Source organism: Varroa destructor, unplaced genomic scaffold (assembly GCF_002443255.2).
Source record: "Varroa destructor unplaced genomic scaffold, Vdes_3.0 BEIS01000007.1, whole genome shotgun sequence".
Taxonomy (NCBI): domain Eukaryota; kingdom Metazoa; phylum Arthropoda; class Arachnida; order Mesostigmata; family Varroidae; genus Varroa; species Varroa destructor.
In genome coordinates, this window is record NW_019211460.1 from 36,543,927 (window position 1) to 36,564,155 (window position 20,229).

The window sequence follows — 20,229 nt, forward strand, 5'->3', positions numbered from 1 at the left end:
ACTACCTAGTTGCGCCGAATTGAAGAACAATGGTATTTCATGAGATGAAGCCGTATATACTTTCTGTAGTGTAAAAAAAATCTAGATTACCCTTAAACCCGTACGAATGTTAGCAGAAGCTTTTGAAGTTGGAATTCTTTAAGATAATCGATGGTAACATTACACTCCATATGGCTGACTCTATTACGACTTATTTATCAATGAAGGAACAGGTTAACAAGAACTATCATTATTTTTACGAGAGGAAAGTTTACCACTATGCGGTCGGCGAGCGTAAGTAACGATCTTTGAAACGTGGATGAAGAACTATAGATATGAGCATAGATTTTTTGCGAAGGCTAGTAATAGCTTATTAACTGTTCCTGCACCATATCGAACGAGTACCTCAGACCTCGTTTATAAGCCCATTCTAATTATACAATGTTGCCTTAAGCATAAAAGTAATCTTTGCATTCGTGTTTGTGTATGGCAAGCCCCGTAAGTAAATTCTGCCAGCAGAGGGTAGGTACATTCGACCGGTCAAAGATTGAGTCGAAAATTAGTGCAGCGATAATAAGCGTGCCATTCTGTGCTCAAGCAAGCAACCATACAAATATCGCTTTGAGAATGAAATAATTTTGATACATGAGTCTACGTTAGAGGCTTGGTACCGCCGGGTTTAGACTTTGCCACGCAGCTGTTGAAGCTGGCTACATCGAGATGCAGTGCTTTTATTCGCATTTAGCGAAGATTCGTGCTGGAAGTACGCAAGCAATGAGAAATCGATGATGATCCATTTTACCAACGAAGCGCGTGTGAAAAGTAAAAAAAAGAAGAAAATTGCAGTGGGATTTATACAGCACACACTGAAGAAGCGTGGTGATCGTTCATACACACCGAAAGCTTTTCTGCATAAGTGACAATAACTTGCGAATTAATAAAACGGCTCTTACAATAGCAGCTTATGCCCTGCTAATGTATTCCCTTTGTTGTCTAGAGTTGAGACATTTGCAAAGGGTTCGTACGTAATGCACATCCTGCAGCGTTGTTCAAGTTGCTAAATAATACTCTATCGTTATTTTTAGAGACTAACATAATAACCTAGACTCATCTACAACAATGACTGATACTTGTATTCGGCGTCACCCCATCTTCTCAGATAGAAGAGCATTCGAATTAATGTCTATTGAGCCGAGCGGTTAGCGCTACTCTATTCGTGGTACCCAAGGTACCCAGTTAAAAGTCACCAATTTTTCGACCTGTCAACTTATGGTAGTGACGAATTTTCGCAGTGATAGATTCTATGACGAAACAAACGTTTTCTGGAAATGTGTATGCAATGTATATATATATATATAATGGAACAAAACTCGTCGTAACCGGCATGCGTTTGTCATCATTCCTAGAATTAGAAGAACGTCATTTTTCAAAAAGTACATCATGGAAGTTTTTTTTTGTAAGACTCGGGTGGTAGGTCTTTGTGAGAATAGTACTCATTGTCGCATCACTTCTGGAATCGTTGGAATTTATGAGGTTACGATTAATTTTTTCGGTGTAGTCCCTATCCTAGATCTTCCATTTTGCCTAGTGGAAATTTTTCCTAGAAAAGCTGCATGGGAACTACCTAACCTGGGCGACACTGGGCCTTTCACATTAGATTTTTCTCACTACAACAATGGGTATGTAATACGACTGTGGACCTGCGAAGTCTAATGGAATTACCATGGGAAATTATAAGAGGCCTCGAGCTTAATATTAGTGATAGAATGCATTCTCTTATTCTGTAGTAGTATAAATGTATGTATATTAAAGGTATGTTCGAATAATCATGACAAATTATTTTTTGTCATTGGTTTTTTAAGGTGTCGGCAGAATGCACTCGGCGCATAGCAGCAGTGGATGGTGCTATTAAGGCAATCTGCTCGAAGCTTGTGACCACTGACGTAAAGAAGTCCCGCACATCAAAGGATCTTTCGGAGCAATGTGTGAAGGTATTAGAACATGTCTGTTCTCGCGAAGCGGCAGCTGTGTTCGAAGCGGGAGGCCTAGGCTGTGTGCTTGAGTTCATTCGTGAGCATGGGGCATTTGTACATCGCGACACGTTGCATTCAGCTATGTCTGTCGTAAGCCGGTTATGTGCTCGCGTTGAACCAGGTGACCGTGTAAGTCTAGCAGCGTGTGTGGCCAGCCTAAGCGCTTTGTTGGAGCATGACGATGCGTTCGTTAGTGATGAAGCACTTCGTTGTTTTGCGTCTCTTGCGGATCGTTTTGCGCGGCGTGGCCTTGATCCTGCCCCTTTGGCAGACAAGGGCCTCCTAGCATTATTGTTGACCAAAATGGAGGCGGCTGCTCGACTTGCTCAACAACATCAACCGACATCTGGTAGTAGCATGGCGACGGTGATTTCGTTATTGTCCACGCTCTGTAGAGGCTCGCCAACTGTAGCCCACGACCTTTTGCGTTCCAGATTACCCGAAGCGCTGGAAGCCGCTCTACGGTGCCCTGACGACCGGAGCGTACTAGACGCTATGCGGCTGGTGGACCTTTTGTTAGTTTTAATTTTTGAAGGTCGAGGCGCTCTTCCAAAGGCTACGGGCTGTACAGCTAGTTCGGCCGCTCGGGGATCGTGTACGGAAAGGACACACCGTCAACTAATTGACTGCATCCGATCTAAAGACACTGATGCTTTGATTGACGCGATCGAAAACGGTTCCGTTGACGTGAACTTTATGGACGATGTCGGTCAGACCCTACTCAATTGGGCATCTGCATTCGGCACTCAGGAAATGGTCGAGTTTTTATGTGAGAGAGGAGGAGATGTAAACAAAGGTCAGCGATCATCATCTCTTCATTATGCGGCTTGCTTTGGCCGGCCCGAAATAGCCAAGGTGCTTCTACGACATGGCGCAAATCCAGATCTCCGGGACGAAGACGGCAAGACTCCATTAGACAAAGCTCACGAACGAAATGATCAGGGCCATCGTGAAGTTTCAGCAATTTTGCAATCGCCAGGTGAACTGATGTGTAGTTCAAGTCTGGCTGTCAATTCAGCTCTCGATAATCTAAGTGAGCAGGACGTTCCGCAGGAGCCGCAAGGTGATCTTGCGGTTGCACCTGTATTTCTACGTAGCCTTATTCCAGTGCTATGTCAAATCGAACAGCATTCGCTCGTACGCTCCGTACAACGGTCTGCACTTAATCTACTACGTAAGATGTTACACTATATTGACCCAGCCTTGTTCACGGATATGTCATCAGCCGAATTAGCACTTATGTTGGCAAACGTTATTTCGCAAGTGATCGATGCTGAACAGGATCAGGACCAAGACACGCTCATCATAGCTTTGCAGATGGTTCGGGACGTTTTGAGCAAAGCACGACCCATTTACATGGATTATTTTTCTCGTCTTGGCGTTCTGTCCAAAATTGAGGCTCTCGCCCAAAGCGGACAACAACCCACACAGGGCACTCAATTAGACCTGCAAAGCGGCGATGGTGGAAATGAAAGTGGTTCTTCGCAGAGCACAGATACAAGCTCAAGCTCCGGAGATGCTTCCGAAATCATTGCTGGAAGAGCATACCATTGGAAGGACTGGAATATTGTTCGGGGAAGAGATTGTCTCTACCTTTGGAATGAGTCAGCTGCGTTGGAGCTCTCGAACGGATCCAATGGCTGGTTTCGTTTCATTCTCGACAACAAATTACAGACCATGTATTCAAGCGGATCACCAGAGGGAGGTGCGGATTCTTCAGAAAACCGTGGAGAGTTTGTCGAAAAGCTGCAACGAGCTCGCAGTCAATGCAAGGTGGGTAGCAAGTAGTTTTGTTAAGGTAAGATCTATTAGATCAGCAGTTAGTGTTTCCAAAAAGTTTCTAAGGAAGAAAACGAAGCTAAAATATAGCAGGAGTTTTTACTTTCTTACGCTGTTCGTATCCTTTATACAGTAAATACCTTCAGATTTAACTGAGTACATTATATTTCATACTGAGTAGTATTTTATAATGAATAAAAAAAATAATGATATTTAATGATTAATAGCTTTTGTTATTTTCCTAAATCCAGCTCAACGTGCCATCGCAAAGCGTATTAACGTCGCCAAAAAGTGCTGCTACAGGAACCGGAGGCGTAGGTTCCAAGACAAAGTTAGTAGTTGGCAATTGGTCTCTATCGGCGCGCGCTCCAAACGAACTCGTCATACATAATTCCGATGGTCAACAGCAAGCGACGGTTCTGCGCGAAGAGCTAGCCGGCTTCATTTTCGAGTCAAATCGCGGAACGAAGCATACGTTTACTGCTGAAACCATGCTTGGTTAGTAATGGACAACTTTAACGATACAGCTTTTGTGAATATTTTACGTCTTCTCATGAGTGTATAGCAAACAGAGAATCAGATATAATTGGATGGTTAGTGAACCTGCTTGGATATATACAGTGTTAGAGGTAGGAAGTATTGCCGATATATCGGTTATTGGGCAACAAAAAGCTTTCGACATACCGCAACTCTGCAGTAGTAGGTTGCAGGATTAAGCCAGTTGGGGTTATAAATCAGTATGTGCTTATCTAGGCAGTATTAATTAAATATTTTATTTCCAGGGTCTGAACTAAGTTGTTGCTCCTCCCGTGTTGGGGGAAAATCGAAGCGTCTTCAAACAAAGCTTGAAGCAGTTCGGCAAAAAGTTTTATCCCTCTCTAGAGAAATTTGCGACCGTTTCCATGCTACCGGCGCCGAGAGTAAGCCACGTCCTGTCGTTATGGAGCTTAAAGCGTTAGTGGAGCAAATGACCTTTGCGACAGAAGAAGAACCGGTTAGTTCGACACTGTAACATATTTTTACTTGAAAGGCTTTATACCCGTCACTTTTTCTAAATTTCGACCCTACTAATCTCTAATTTTATGATGAAATACACATGTCAGATTGGTTCTACGGAAACCTAAATTAACTGTTTTATAGAAGGATGCTGGACAGTATAAATTGGCTTAAAAACTATTAAATATTTATTCGTTAAATAAGTCGTTCGTTTTGTGTACCCAAAAGGTACCGGAAGCAGTAGAGGCATCGTTGCACTCACTAGACGCGCTCCTTTTGCGAGAGCGTGCTATTCCAACATCCCAGCAGATGTCGTCGTTCGAATTGCATTCATCTGGCTTGGTAGCAGCGCTTCTGCGGGTCTGTCGTAGTGAACTTCTCGCCCCTCTGATCACTCGCTCACTTACAAATGACGCGTGTGAATTGCTTGCGATCAAACTGGTCGGCGTGCTTGAGTCGATCGAAAAGTTGGCGGTCTTTCATTATGACACGCCTTCTCACGGACTGCAGGTTAGTTTATTCAATACTGAGGGCTGAGATTCGTTTATCGGGTCCTGTATTCCGACTATTAGCCAGCGAGATTAAACCCTTTAGCCAGCTATGAACATCTAAAACAAATTCTATTTTGTCTTTATTTACTCAAACAGCGACTTACATGGTCCTCTAAATCTAGTATAAATCAGTGTGAATCTAGTTCTAAACTTAGTATGAACTTAGTAGTCTAATTTAAATAGGTTGAAGTTACATACGGCTCTGGTTGGAAAATTTGATGATAGAAGAAATCCTAATTTGACCTGCAGGTATTAAGTCGACGTTTTCGGATGCGTCTGAGCAAGGATCCGTCGGAAACAGCCTTAATTGATCGGTCAGGGCGCCCTATAAAAATGGAGCCGCTCACGACAGTAGGTCAACTCAGTAAATACCTCACACGAATGGTTGCCAAACAGTGGTATGATTATGAGCGATCCAGCTTCCATTTTGTCAAGCAGTTGACCGTTATAAAAAACAATCCGATTATACTTGAGTATTCTGGAGTAGACTTTGACACTCAAGGTCTCTTCTACTGGATGGGCACTAACGGAGGCCTGCCTGGAATTGACTGGGTCAATCCAGCTCAAGTTAACCTGGTCGTTGTGTCCTGTTCCGAGGGTCGCAATCTACCTTATGGACACCTTGAAGATATCCTCAGCCGTGACACATCGGCGCTCAACTGCCATACGAACGATGATCGCAAAGCTTGGTTTTCGATCGATCTTGGTGTGTGGCTTGTTCCCACACACTATACGCTGCGACACGCTAGAGGGTATGGACGGTCTGCGTTGCGCAACTGGCAACTGCAAGGATCTCGTGATGGAGTCACTTGGACAACACTCTATACTCATCAAGATGACTGTTCACTCAATGAACCGGGCTCTACGGCCACTTGGAAGATACCAGAGCTAAGCCAGAATCTTGACGCAGGACAACCCCGTGGGTGGAGACATTTGCGTATTCAGCAAGCCGGTAAAAACGCATCTGGACAGACCCATTACTTATCGCTATCAGGCATGGAGGTGTATGGCAAACTGTGGGGAGTTTGTGATGATCTGGGTAGAGCGGCTCGAGAGCATGATCAGGAAATGCGTCGTCAAAGAAGAGCAGTTAGACAGCAACTTAAAGGTGAGGAAGCTGCTGAAGCCTATTATTGTAACGGTTATTGAATTTTGCGCAAACAGGTTATCACTCCTTTTCATGTTACAACAAGATCAACGTTAATGTGCACTGGTAGTTAATGCGCTGAGCATCTTTTCCTTATCCCGAATGTTATTGGTCACCTTTTCAGCAATGGTACCCGGTGCACGTGTAATGCGTGGTCCTGATTGGAAATGGCGTGATCAGGATGGATGCCCGCCAGGAGTCGGCACCGTAACAGGCGATGTGCACAATGGTTGGATTGATGTAGGTTGGGATCATGGCGGATCCAACTCGTACCGGATGGGCGCCGAAGGCAAATATGACCTAAAGCTGGCAGGAAGCGGAGGGGCACCAGGAGCTCAAGGAACAGAAGGCTGTCCCGCTGTTTCGTCTGCAGCTGTGGCTATGGCTGCGATTCGCGCAAAAGTTCGGGGCGTTACGGTCGATTCATTGAAGGGAAGGCGGTCGAAAACTGTGAGCAGTGGGTCGCAGGTGGCACAAACTTCATCTGTAAGCGTTTCACCTGGCGCTTCCGCGTCCATGTCTGTCTCGGTACCAAATCTATCCACCCAACATCCTAATAAGCCGCTTAGCGCCAATAACGCCGGAAACACTATAGGAAACACAGGGCTTGCCTGTTCTACTGAATCACAAAGTAAGTGGAAAAACAAATTTTGGTGCGCAGATATTGTAACAAGCGTCATTTTATTCGCAGAGGGAAATTAGTGACTTTAGAAGAAGAGACGTTAATTTTCTTTAGTTAGTGCTAGCTGTGTTGTCGAATCGTTGTTTAGGTTCAGTTTTATCAGCTGCGTCGTGCTCAGCAAGTGGAATGGGTGTGGGTGTAGGCAGTGGAAATGGAGGTGCAAGTAGTGGTCAAAGAGAACCTCGTCTCCGTCTCAAGAGTGCTACGGCAGACGGAAGCCGAATTTCTCTGGCGGCCGGTGGTGGGGGTGGAGGTCACGTATCTTCGCTCGTAAGACTCGCTCTTTCATCATCCAACTTCCCCGAAGTGCTTGCTGACCTTCTCGGCAGTATGCCTCTCGTAAACGAGGTTAGTTCGAATAACTTCAATTGTTTTATCATCTATCCAACCAACCCAAGGTTATAACTGTATTTGCTCGAGTGATAGTCAAATAAATAGGTTAAGTTTTATTTTTCCCCACTTTTAGAGATTCCGGTCAACGAACCTGTAGGCAAATTAAATTAGGTTTAGCGGGTCTAGGTAATGACGATCAAATGTCGGTAAAGCGAGAGGGCCTGTATTGAATCTTCGGATTCCTGAGGGACTTGGAAAATGAATTTACTATTATTATTCAAATTCTTACTGCTTTACTTTTTTTTTTCTTACTGTTAATAGAGCAATGATACCTCAGCCGCGTCAGGCCTTTTGTCAACTGCGCAGTCATACCCTTCGTTGACAAATGAGGCGATAACGTCTGCAGCAGCGGCTATGTCTCAATCAGAGCTGTCATCCGACTCCGATCAGGACTTAGTTGATATGGCTACGGCAGGGTCAGGAGGTATTTCAGGAGGCCTTGCCAGTCACGTAGTGGCTACTCAAGGCAGTGTTACAGGGGTTAGTGGGGTCGGTGGTGGCGTCTCAGGCGTCCGCGCTCTCGAGGTTATGATCGATGCGGACGACGACAAACAGAGCGACCTTGACAATGATGACGATTATGAGGACGTCATGGTACGTGTACGTAAATATTCCTAAACAAATGCGCCACATATTGGAAGGACTCACAAAAAGGAATGCATATAGATACCAAATTGGAATACATTCCCTATCAGAGGAATATCTACATTTTACGCTTCGTGTCAATAAGCTGTGGGCCACATGAGCTGTAATAATAAGCAATATAATTAAAAGTAAACGCTATTTTTGCCGCTTGCTTACAGCTTCTTCAGGAAGAGGATGTGTTTGAAATGCGCAATTCACAACACTCGGTGGGTGGGCTTTCGAAACGCGATGCGTGGGATGATGAATTTATTTTAAAGAGGCACTTCTCGGCTTTAATCCCTGCTTTTGATCCGCGACCTGGTCGTACAAATGTCAACCAAACGTCCGACATCGATATTCCACCGCCTCCCGATGACAGCAGCTTTTCGATAGCAACAACTACAACAACAACTACAACAACAACAACAACAACAACAACAGCCCATAATCAAACGACGCCCGCGCCGCGATCTTCGACGGACTCCTCAGTATCTCCAGTAGGATGTACAGAGGGTGATGTTGGCGGGAGTCCTGTAACCGAAATTCATCAACCTCCTAAGATACTTCTTACCCTTAAAGGGCCTAGCCTACCAGGTTTGTGTTTATGATTTTGGCAATTTCTCCACGCAGAGCTTTTCTGCTGGGCTTATATTATAGGTCCAACATATGTTACTTTAACATGAATGTAACCAACAATAATCTCATATTGCGTGCATTTCTCATAATGGTGCGACAGTTCGCGACGCTTTTTTTTGGCACTTATATTATTTACAATCTGCCGCTGACACGGGCATCATTAAAACAGGCAAGTTGAAGTAAACCAAGAAAATTCGGATGCTTTGCGAATATTAGTTCTTTGTTGGAACTACAACGGGGTCAGCTCACCGTATACTCTACCTGTATAAGTACCGTGAGCCGTTGATTTACAAATTCCGGGAAGCAACTTCTGAATTCCGAAGCAAGTTTCGTGGAAGACCAGCGAAGGGTTACGCAGACGGTTACATCAATGGAGAAATGCAACTAACCCAGCGGCGTGCAAATGTGCAGTTGCATAAGCTTATTGTGTCGGTTTGACGCTCTGCTACAGATGTTATTTACTACAGGTTCACGAGCCATGGTTGGTCGATTACGGCCGAAGGGTGCTATCAATAATTTGAGCAGCTAATGAAGCCCTGTATTAAACAGTCAAGATTAGACGTCAGAGGTAAACTATTTCTGTTGTAAGACAACGTTCGACTTCGTACTAGAAGAATCATGGTGGCAGATATGAAGAAGTTACAAGTAGAAGATCTCCGTCATCCATCATACACTGGCGATACATCACAGGTTACAATTTTTTTGAAGTCCGGGCAACCATTTAAGAAGATTATTCAAGTCTCAATATGTGTAATTTGCCTTAAGCGACTTCATAGCAGAAGGCTATAGGGCCGGAAGAAAAAGTTAGTGTTTAGTATGTCACGTCCGATACTAAGCGACCAGATATATATATACATATATATCTATTATACTGTACTAATTTTATATACAAGTCTTTAAAAATGGTTAAAAAATGTGGTGTTTTTTAGGTGTTCCTGATCTGTGTGTAGAGCTAACGGATCCATCGTGGACGATGTTTCGTGCCGTGCAACAGCTTATGCAAAAGTCTGACCTTCCCTCTGCAAACGACAAATTAAAACGCATCTGGGAGCCCACCTATACGTAAGAATATTGGTTTGTTGTGTAACTGAACCTCTCTAAGGTGACTGGTACTTATATAACGGGAGCAAAACTAAGAACTGCATGAAAAACTTGCAACTTTAAAATCTAAGTTATATATCTGAGAGAAGTTTCAAGGTTGAGAAAAGAAGCAGGGAGCACCAACCCAAAAAGCTTCAGACAGGTACAAGTTCCGTCTTGAGAAAAGGTTGTCCGTCAAAGCACTCATGAACATGGGCTATGTCTTAGCCGTAAAGCCTTTTGCTTTTTAAACTCTGCTAAAACTGGGTAAAGATAGCAGATGTCAGTTTTGGGAAGCCGCAACAGGATAGAGAACTATATGGCGTAACATACGGCACAGCACCATTGAGCGCAGTTGGGATTACTACGGCATCATTTGAAGCTGAAATCTGCGTTCTTCTTTTCATGAGTAACCTATCCAGAAGGAACCATCGTACAGTCGACGTCATAAACGCCAATAACGTATTGTACAATTTGGTTAATTACACCTGAGATAACTGGCTCATAGACTGTCGTAGTTAAGAGTAGGCTTAACGCGTGTAGAACCTGGATGCCGATCCTTTTTGGGGTGTTTAACACTGAGAGTGACGTTAAGCTGCTAAAAATTCTCAAACCAGACCGCCTGTTTTTGCTTGTTAGAGAAAGTTTTGCAGCAATGACCAAGGGTAGAGCGGAATGCGGGCCCCAGAAAGACACGCCACGTGCCTGACAAGTTCGAAATACAGATGAAGGTTTTAATCAGCGCTCCAGATAAGTCACTGAAAAAGAATCATGATAACAGACAGGTTCAAATGGTTGCGGATGGACACTAGTCATGGATTCCTCAAGCCTCTATGAGCGAAGCAAAGGTAGCGCAGGCATATAACTAATACGTTCACTGTAAAACACCGCCATCTCCATGAAGAAATGCAGTTATAACTTGACTGCACGATATAACTTGTTGCCTTTAAGGGGCTGCGCCGGCCCTAATCAAAAACTAGAGAAACAACGACATTGTAACTTTCGGTGACTTTAAACTTGCCATAGAGGCATTATCCTGCTGTCGATTCGTAGTACTGTTTACCGAAGATTCGGATCACGCGAGAATAAAGCTTAAAAGAAAGGTTTAGTGGGTGTAAAGCCCACCTTATCAGTTCTGTTTGGTCCGGATAATTCGAAATCAAGTCAAATACTTCCAGACACACGGACAAGAAGAATCAGCGTCTATTTTCTAGGGCGCCGTGTTTTGCAGACACAAGAAAAGCAACTGAGGGCATTTACCCTGTACGATGTGCCAAGAGCTCAGTGGCTACACATAGACACCTTTATGATGGAGTATGTGATGAATGATAATGCGATCGTGTTCTCGAAAGGTAAATCGAGACGTGACTAACAAAGCCAAGATGATTGAACCTAGCAGATTTGCGTGGAAAATCGTCTCAGTCTATCACTGATGTTTTTACCTGCGCAGTCTATGCCATGCTATGCATTGCGGTCGAGTTAAATAACACGATATACAGTGTAATAATATAACACAAAAATTATATGATTATAATATAATCATCTAACAGTGGATAGACCGGTGATGCTGAACACCTCTAAACATTAAAAAATTCCGAGATGAGATCTATACATTGACAATTCTCTAGTTAAAAAATTAATCTGTGTAATATAATGTATATCAGTAATTAAATAGGATACTTCATGACATGTATTTAGTAAATATTTTTAATAAAATTGCCCTATTAGGCAAGTATATAGGGACCTCTAATGAAGTTAATCAACTGATACGCCCACCGGTACGTTGCGGATTTTTCCGTTCTAGTACAAGTCAGGTGCGAATCCTGTTTCTATCGTCATGTTTTCTCATTAATCGTCAAGTGATAATTGGATGTGCCATTTTTGCAACAAGATCTTGATGGTAAACGAAGCAAAATTGACTCATGTGTACTTTCTACATTTGATTGCAGTATCGTGTATCGCAGTGCAGGCGACCGTAGCAGTGGTAACACGATTGCCGGTAACGAGACTGCTGAGGAAACTGGACCAGCAATTGGGGCAGCTCCATTGGCAATTTACGCGAACGGAGCTCGGTGCTCTTCGTTGATGAGTGATGTTATCATGTCGGGCGCCCAGAGGGCGGCAGACTCAATGATATCGCCCACAATTTCGTCGTCTGCCTCTACAAACGGAGGGCCGCTCGGAACCGGAGGAGGAGGAGGAGGAGGAGGAGGAGGAGGAGGAGGAGGAAGGGGAGGACGAAGGCGAAGTAGCAGCAGTGTCGTTGTTATGGCTAGTGCTGCCGGCGGCTGTGACCTGGAGCCTCTCGTGGGCCAAGTTGTTCAGCTGCTCAAGTCGCTAGCTCGACACTATAACCTCACTGGTGGGTGTCACTTCAGATAGCAAACGACATAGCGAATATGAGAATGTCAATAATTCTTCTTTCCCTGTTTGCAATCATATTACCGAAGGCACCACTCTTGTCTTGCATGACAAACAAACAAACAGCGGTAAACATCTGCTTTGGCTAATATCTCAGATGTTTACCGCCTTTGTCTTTTTTAGAGACACCTGTGCACTAACACTAAATGGCTTTTTTGCCGCCTTTTTTTGTTCAGGTGAAATGTGCGTATCTGCGAAACTATCGCATAAGTTGCTGCAGCAAATGCAGTGCCCACTGGTGATGAGTGCAGGAGCTGCGCCCTCTTGGTGTGAGGCCCTTGTCTATAAATGTCCTATGCTGTTCCCTTTCGAAACGCGTCATACATTCTTCCGATCCACTGCATTTGGTACTAGCAGGTAATAGGCAATGATAAAGTATTTTATTATTAAATGAATACCTAAAAAGCGAAAGTCCAGGGTAATATCTTAACACTCTGATCTGTCTGCTTCTTTTCTTTGTTTTTATGAATAAACGTTACCCCTAGTGGTATTAGGGTAAATATTTTTCTTTACAAATGGGACCTGAAATAGGCAAAAACAACTATGCGTTAACAGAGGACAGTAACAAATAGTTATAGATAAATATTTGCTATTGTCATCTGATTATGCTAATTATCCTTTTCTGAAATGTTTACAGTTTTACGGAAATACAGAAGCTATTTACAGTTAAGCAAAACCAGAGTTTTAAGGTTGGCAGCCTTCTTTTGTAGACAATAACTTATAGGTTACAGCTAAGATCTAATTATTAATAAAATGTAGTATTATACGGCATCAATTAAAGTTTTCTGCAGGAAACATGGAGATTAAACAGTAACATTCATATTACCAAATGGCAGGGCAATCGTCTGGATTCAGAGTCAACGCGAGCAAAGATCGACATTAGTTGGCGGCCTCGGGGGACTAGCAGGTCTTGCTGGTGCAAGGCGGGTAGCGGGTGAAGCAGACGACTTCATGGTTGGTCGACTGAAGCATGAACGAGTTCGGGTGGCGCGGGGCGAGAGGCTGCTTGACTGGGCCATTCAGGTGATGAACTTCCATGCCGAACGTAAGGCATTACTTGAAGTCGAATTCCTTGGTGAAGAGGGCACTGGTTTAGGTCCATCGCTTGAATTCTATTCGTTAGTTGCTGCTGAACTTCAGGCCGCACGTTTAGCCATTTGGTGGGCTGATGAAGATCCTCCAGACGAGGGCTGCGACGATGAAGGAGCAACGCGTCGTTATGTGCGACCCTTGTCAGGACTGTTTCCAGCGCCGCTTGCTCAGGATTCTGTTGCCTGCGATCGCGCTTGTCGCCTTTTTGAATTTATTGGCATCTACTTGGCTAAGACCCTACAAGATAATCGGCTCGTTGATCTACCACTGTCAGCTTCTCTACTTCGCCTACTGACATGTGGAGCGCGGGTCCGAAATTCCGCCGGACAACGTATACTCACTTTAAATCGAGATCTAGCTGAATTGAACCCGTTCCTTTACAGTACCATCTGTCAACTGTCGGTAGTTGCCGACGCTAAGCGGCGTATCGTCACTGACCAGCATCTTTCCAAAACTGAACAGCGGCACCGCCTGGAAAAGATTACACTTCAGGGGGCTCAAGTGCAAGGTGCGCGCGTCGAAGATCTCGGATTAACGTTTCAGTTCCTACCCCCATCAAGAGCATTCGAGGCGGTAGAGCTGCGACCAAACGGCTCCCAAATAGATGTCACGATGGAAAATATAGAGTATTACGTAGCTGCACTCGAGGAGTTTGTGCTGGCTAAGGGTGTACAAAGGCAAATGGAAGCTCTGAGACGAGGCTTCAACCGTGTGTTCCCAATCTACAAACTTTCAGGTAGGACCTGATTAACGGATTCCTAGCAATACCAATCTACTTTATTACAAGTATAGTAGGTCAAGTTTGTCACGTTTAGTATTATATTACTGCATGGTAATAATTTCAGCTTGTTTTGTCTTTGACTAATATGGCCGAACTAAAACCGTTGTAGAAAGATGCATTTGTCGGAAAAACAAAGCAAATAAGAGTCAGCCTTATAATACCACGAATTATCATTCTGTTATCTGGTTCGAACAGCCTTTAGTAGTAACGAACTGCGACTGCTGCTTTGCGGAGAGCAATGTCCACAATGGTCACGGGAAGATCTGGTGCAGCATACCCTACCAAAACTTGGCTTCTCCAAAACGTCACCTGGTTTCCTAAAACTTGTAAGTGCATCGCCTCTATCCAAGTGGAAAGTATAATACTATTTGAATATTGAAGTCATTGTTTAATCACAATAAACCAATTTCGAAGGTCAATTTCGTTCGTAAAAATCTGTAACGAACTGACGCTTAGACTTACGTGTTAGTAAACGTGGACTTTCTAGAGCTGTCATGAAGCTTAGAACGAAGCTCAGATGAAAAAAAACACGGATATTAACAGCTTAGACGTAAGCTGTCAAGCAGTTTAATATAAAGTAAAACATGTATATCGTTTGCTTTTATTGATACACACACAGGTGAACGTACTGGTGGAGCTTAGTGCACAGGAACGCAAGGATTTTCTGCAATTCGTCACAGGCTGCTCATCGCTTCCACCAGGTGGCTTAGCCAACCTCCAGCCACGGCTAACCATCGTCAAAAAAGTCGATGCCGGTGATGGCTCGTATCCCTCCGTTAATACATGCGCTCACTACCTCAAGCTGCCAGACTATTCGTCGGAAGACATTCTCAAGGAGAGGCTTCTAGCGGCCACGCAGGAAAAGGGATTTCATCTTAACTGAGCGAAATTTTCACTGCGAAAGAGCACTGCTTTCCGTGATACTGTTTACCTGGCGTTTCTTACTTTACGACACGAGCAGACCGAATAAAGTAAAAAAAAGTACACCGTTGATGATACAAGATGTATAGAAGGGATCTTTCAAAACAGACCATTCGAAAGCGCGAAGTGAGTCGAAGGAAACTGTAAATCAATCTAGACCGGGTAAAATATGTTGGAAAGCCAATGGTCGATTGTTACCATTTTCAGAGGGTTGACAGTATATGAAATCATTGAAAACATCACATGAATGAGAACGGATGATAATGTCGGTTGTTAATTAATTGGTGAACGTTGCGTGTGGATCGTCGACTGCGTTTTTCAGAACATGTTAAACGCATACACCCGATAGATTTTTATAGTAGCATTAAACGATCATTTAGTTACACTGTATTCGATGCACACGGAGGGAGTCAAGTGTGGGCAAGGGTGGACACGCTGTTGTAGTGTCTCTATTAAGACCAGAGACAGAATATTTGGTGTTGCCAAGGTGGATGATGTCTGACCCCCCGCTTCGCGTACGACAGCAGATGGTGGCGTCATAAATAATGGCTAGTGGTCGAACAGTATAACTTAGTTCATTGGAGATGAGACAACTACTGCTCCTAGCAGTAAATAAATACCACATGTTGATAATGAGGAGAAAAAGAATAGAACGACAAAAGGTCAAGGTTAGAGTGAGGTTGAGTATAATGATTGTGTAGAAGTATGATAACGGGTGTACATAAATAGTACTCTGTTATGGTACAGTACGATACTGTGGTTGGGGTAAGAGGCAAAAGAGGATGTGCGGTAATGTATTTGTGGTGAAAGTTTGCGGTGGTAATGATAGGTGATGCCGACGTCAATGGCAAGCTGAGCTGGTGAGCTTTTTGTGATCACAGTGATGATATATTACTGCAATTGCTAATTACTACAATAATAAAGTAAATAAAGAAATGACTGAGGAAAAGAGTAGAATGACTGGTGTTACATAACTAAGTCTCTACATGTAATAAGAAACGAACACCGTTTTGTAGTAGGGGCAGTAGGGGGCGTTGAAAGGAGTGGAAGAAGCTGGAAGAGGCGCCAGGGGTCATGGTAGATATATACGTGGCAAAGGGCAGATGATGGAAGTCAATTAGGAGAACTTGAGATAAACAAACTTGTGTTCGACGTCAGTAGTAAATTTGTTTAGTCTAGGCAGCACCAGCGCACATACTGCAGCGCAAGTCACTCTACTGCACTGCACATTGTGCTATTATGATGTGCTGCTACCACCTAGTAAAATACGTCGGTCAACATAAACAAAACCAACTGAAATACATGCTATTATATTATTAAATAAATAAGTGAATAAAAATAGACTATTTACTGACTGTATCAACACAGAAAAGACCTAGATCTGACTGTATATCATTACCTTAGAATGATTCTATACAAATATATAAAGCAAACAAATAAAATCTAAGGCATGTTTAAAAAGTGCGTGTTAACTTCTGACTTTTTTTTTTATACAAGCTTAATCTTTTGAACGTGAAGCACCAGAGGTGTCTAAGAAACGAGAATGAAGGGGCTGGTTGTTCATCGGCTGCTTCGTCTACGGCATACCTCAGCTATTCATATGGCTTCAGGATTGTCTCTGGGCAGGAGGCCCAATTTGGAGGGAAAACAGGATCGGAGCTGCTGCATAGCCTTGATCCCTTTGAACATCATAAGGCATCATATATGCACATAGCATAGAAGCCTTTAATTAATTTTCTTTTGCCTCGTACCTAACAGATAATAGATAACAGTTTAATAGATAATTAAACAATTCAAACTGATAAGGGGATAACACTTTACAAGACAGTACAACGTGTTTCGAATATGATAAGGTACGGCACCGAAGTGGCGACACTTCCTGTATCTACATACATGCGAAATACTAAAGTATTTAAAGACGTTAGGTCAAAAACAAGGTTATTTTACCTAAATGTGTCAACATTGTCTCAAATATGACATACATCAGAGCTTTCATTCATCAAGTGAAGATATTTACCACTAGCGGAACTTTGGCTTTCGTACAATGTCTCAAAGAGTTCGAAAAAATTCGATAATATCCAGTCAAACAAACAAGATGGATTGTGAATTTTGTCATGACTGGTGTTAATACTCATCACGAATTACCTCAGTATGGAATAAGTGTAATATAGCTTCTGCTTATTAATGGAGGCCTATAAATATGGGCGCCCAAGGGCTACGGAAGCCAGCAGAATGCTGAAAGAAGCCATGTCTGTAGAGTATTCTAATAAACGTTTTTATCGATAAATATTCCATAATCTTACCAGAATTAGGGGAGTTTCACTTGTTCGATACGTCCACGTGACGATCTCATATTCGATGCTCACGTTCAAAAGACGACCTTCAACCCACAGCGGTGGTTGAAATCAAATAAAAATACAGGGATAGTTATTTGTTTGGCCTATTATTTCCGAATATACAGACGCGTCAAAGATTCACAGAACAAGACGTCAGCCTTGAAACTAATTAACTTCATGTACTCAGACGTTGCTCACTGTACCTATTTGCATACGAGATTCAGGATAATTCGACTATTAAGGGATTTAACCATTCATGCACATGCTTGAAATTTATACTGGTCGAATAAACAAAATATCTTCCTCTACACGCATACGCCGACACTATTTTAATAAAAAAAACATAGTTTTTACTCATGCTAGCATTTTTCCATGTGATATCTGGCAGATCACTTAAAGCTGTACAAGGGACTTAGGTAACGAAAGGTAATTTAGAAAGGCTATAGGATAAGCACCCTATAGCCCCGCTGAGAGCCCTAGCAATCCTTCAAAGTACTGCCATGTATTTTGCATATGCCCTTGAGTGGTGCGAACACCATGCGAAATAGTTTGAGAGTTATATGACAGAATAATTCCATCCTTTTACGAGTGTTAATACGTTTTTTGTTCTATTATTGTTTATCTTTTATTTTGTGACAACAAAGCAGATATCTATATGCCTTGAAAAGTATAACCTATTAAACGCAGATCTTTTTCTTTTTCAAAATTTAGTCGTTTCGAAACGGGCCTAGGATCGTTCAGCTGTCAATGAATCACAGCTCTATCGCTCTCATAGATTTGCAAGTCACTGGGTGACTAAGAAAAAAACAATCATAGATCATAAAGAGAGCATTTCGACCATTGAAGTTTTCATAGTGTTTTAGAAAACGAACTTACCATGTGGTAAAGTACTCGTGAAAAAGCCCAGTATCTACTTGCCACGATGCTACCGCTTCGATGAGACGTCTCATTTCTAGCAGCTTGCCACTGTGGCTTATATGGATCGCTCAGACATTTATAGCTAGTATAAGCTTCCTCAGAAAATTTAGTTACAGACGAAGGTCGACGCCTATATATTCTCGTCTAACAATGTTTCTCAAAGAAACGGGACGTCAAACTTTTTCAGCTCAACCTACGTTTTCAAATCATCAGTAACCTCATTTCTTGAGAATTGATCGGGCGTTCAGTAGACAGCAGTTGAGTTTTTTTACTCTCCATAGCTTACTCTTTCTTTTGAGAATGCTGGTCCAGCTTATCCGGTAATACAGTTATATGTTTGACGCGAACAATTACAGAAAAACCTCTCATTTGTTTTATGGGCTTAATTCACTCAAAAATTAAATTAAACGTGCCTAATAGAGAGTACTTTAAGGTAAACAGGAGTTGAGTAGGTAGTAAACTCGAATCGGTAACGCGCACAAATTTGATTTTTCTCGAACTAAAAAAAAAACAGATTGAAAAGGTTCTGTAAAGAACCGGACATTTCAAGATCATAATATTATATAGACCGCATACTCACAGAGAAGGCACAGTCATAGCTACCATTCCACCCTTTGCTTGCCTTCCTGCAGGAGGTCGGTTATTGATATTAATCTTGCAACATTAGATCTCTCTAATGTTTCTCTAATTAGACTCAAAATTTAAATATACCGGGAATGCATTTTATAATTACCTCTTCAAGCGTCTTCGGAAGTCAAAAACCTGCTAAACTAGCACAAGACGTTTGTACTGCAGATGGTATAGATTTGATGCCCGTGAAGGCTGTTTAAAGGTTGTTACGAAGGTTAATGTGCCATTTTGGAACTACCATCCGGGGTCGATGGTGACCGATGAAAGGCACTTCTCAAGAAAGGCGGTCGGCGAATTGCTTGTGAATTGCCTAAAAAGATGGCTTGGTGTTATATGATTTTTGGTAGACATCATGATTTTTTCAGGGATTTAGGTTTTAGGCTGAAGATTAGGGGGCTGGATAACTTATAAACTGAGTGAAAAGCATAAGGAAACACGGCCACTTATCGTCTTTTAATACCTCGCTCAATACCGGACAACACGCACTCACAATGACAAGTTTCTACACGAAATTATTATAAGTGATTTTTTCTTTAGTTTTTAGGTTTAAATGGAACAGATAAAAAAACTCCGAGAAAAATACCAGTTACGATGAGTAAAGCAAATTTCCATTTTGATAAGACCATGATTTGCGTTTGAAGGCATTGGAAGGAAGTCCACTAAAGTTCGCTGAAAAATGTTTAAGGAAAACAAGTAAAAAAAATTAAGTGTACGATTCTGTCCTGCAAAAAGACCTTGTAGATGGGGGAAAGTCATCATTCTCCATGACAGTGTTAGGCCACAAGTGGACAACGTCATTAAAGCCGTTTTTTTTTTGTATCCATCATACCTTCCGGCAAGTGAATTTTTACTCCTCTGGCCACTTACGAGTAAAATTCGTAGAAGTATATTTGACATTCGAGGCCTTAAAACTTGGCTGGACAAGTTTTTCAACACTAAACCTGAAAATTTTTTTATCAAACCGGAGTACATATTGCTTCAGAAACGAGAGAAGGTTAACAAATATATAGCAAATTAATTTTCTGCCGAAGTTCGATCGAAACATAGCGTTTTTCGTTGAAGGAAAACCGCTATAGTTTACGTTTCAATCTATTAGTTAGTAAAAGTAATTATCCTTCCTATTAAGTTGTACAATATCCTGGTCCGCTAAAGTATAGTTTGCGTAAGGCATATTCATGGTATAGGTTAGGTGTCTTGATCTCGCAAGGCTTCCTTATGATAACAGAAAGA

The 20,229-nt window shown here is 42.5% G+C and overlaps 1 protein-coding gene and 1 long non-coding RNA gene across 5 annotated transcripts in view; one reads left to right on the forward strand and one right to left on the reverse strand.

The window, feature by feature from the left end:
- Ufd4 (ubiquitin fusion-degradation 4-like) overlaps positions 1–16,587 on the forward strand; it is a 28,788-nt gene extending 12,201 nt beyond the window's left edge. For 2 of the 3 annotated variants that reach the window (XM_086974330.1, XM_086974331.1), the window contains 15 exons: positions 1,842–3,785; positions 4,043–4,289; positions 4,574–4,785; positions 5,016–5,291; positions 5,582–6,446; positions 6,610–7,116; positions 7,256–7,515; positions 7,822–8,160; positions 8,364–8,778; positions 9,750–9,882; positions 11,850–12,262; positions 12,498–12,678; positions 13,158–14,149; positions 14,390–14,520; positions 14,814–16,587. In XM_086974330.1, coding sequence (XP_086830456.1) covers positions 1,842–3,785; positions 4,043–4,289; positions 4,574–4,785; positions 5,016–5,291; positions 5,582–6,446; positions 6,610–7,116; positions 7,256–7,515; positions 7,822–8,160; positions 8,364–8,778; positions 9,750–9,882; positions 11,850–12,262; positions 12,498–12,678; positions 13,158–14,149; positions 14,390–14,520; positions 14,814–15,077 — 7,179 coding nt within the window. In that variant the 3' untranslated portion in view covers positions 15,078–16,587. The remainder of the gene's footprint in view (positions 1–1,841; positions 3,786–4,042; positions 4,290–4,573; positions 4,786–5,015; positions 5,292–5,581; positions 6,447–6,609; positions 7,117–7,255; positions 7,516–7,821; positions 8,161–8,363; positions 8,779–9,749; positions 9,883–11,849; positions 12,263–12,497; positions 12,679–13,157; positions 14,150–14,389; positions 14,521–14,813) is intronic. The other variant, XM_086974332.1, reaches the window with a different exon arrangement.
- On the reverse strand, positions 16,281–19,668 carry LOC147754660 (uncharacterized). 2 transcript variants are annotated; one of them, XR_015316560.1, is made up of 4 exons: positions 19,583–19,668; positions 19,103–19,309; positions 18,328–18,868; positions 16,281–17,495 (listed from the first exon to the last, which is right to left on the reverse strand). It is a non-coding gene; the product is annotated as an uncharacterized LOC147754660 (long non-coding RNA). The 2 variants fall into 2 exon arrangements; XR_015316561.1 differs by lacking the exon at positions 18,328–18,868.
- Positions 19,669–20,229: the final 561 nt, after the last annotated feature.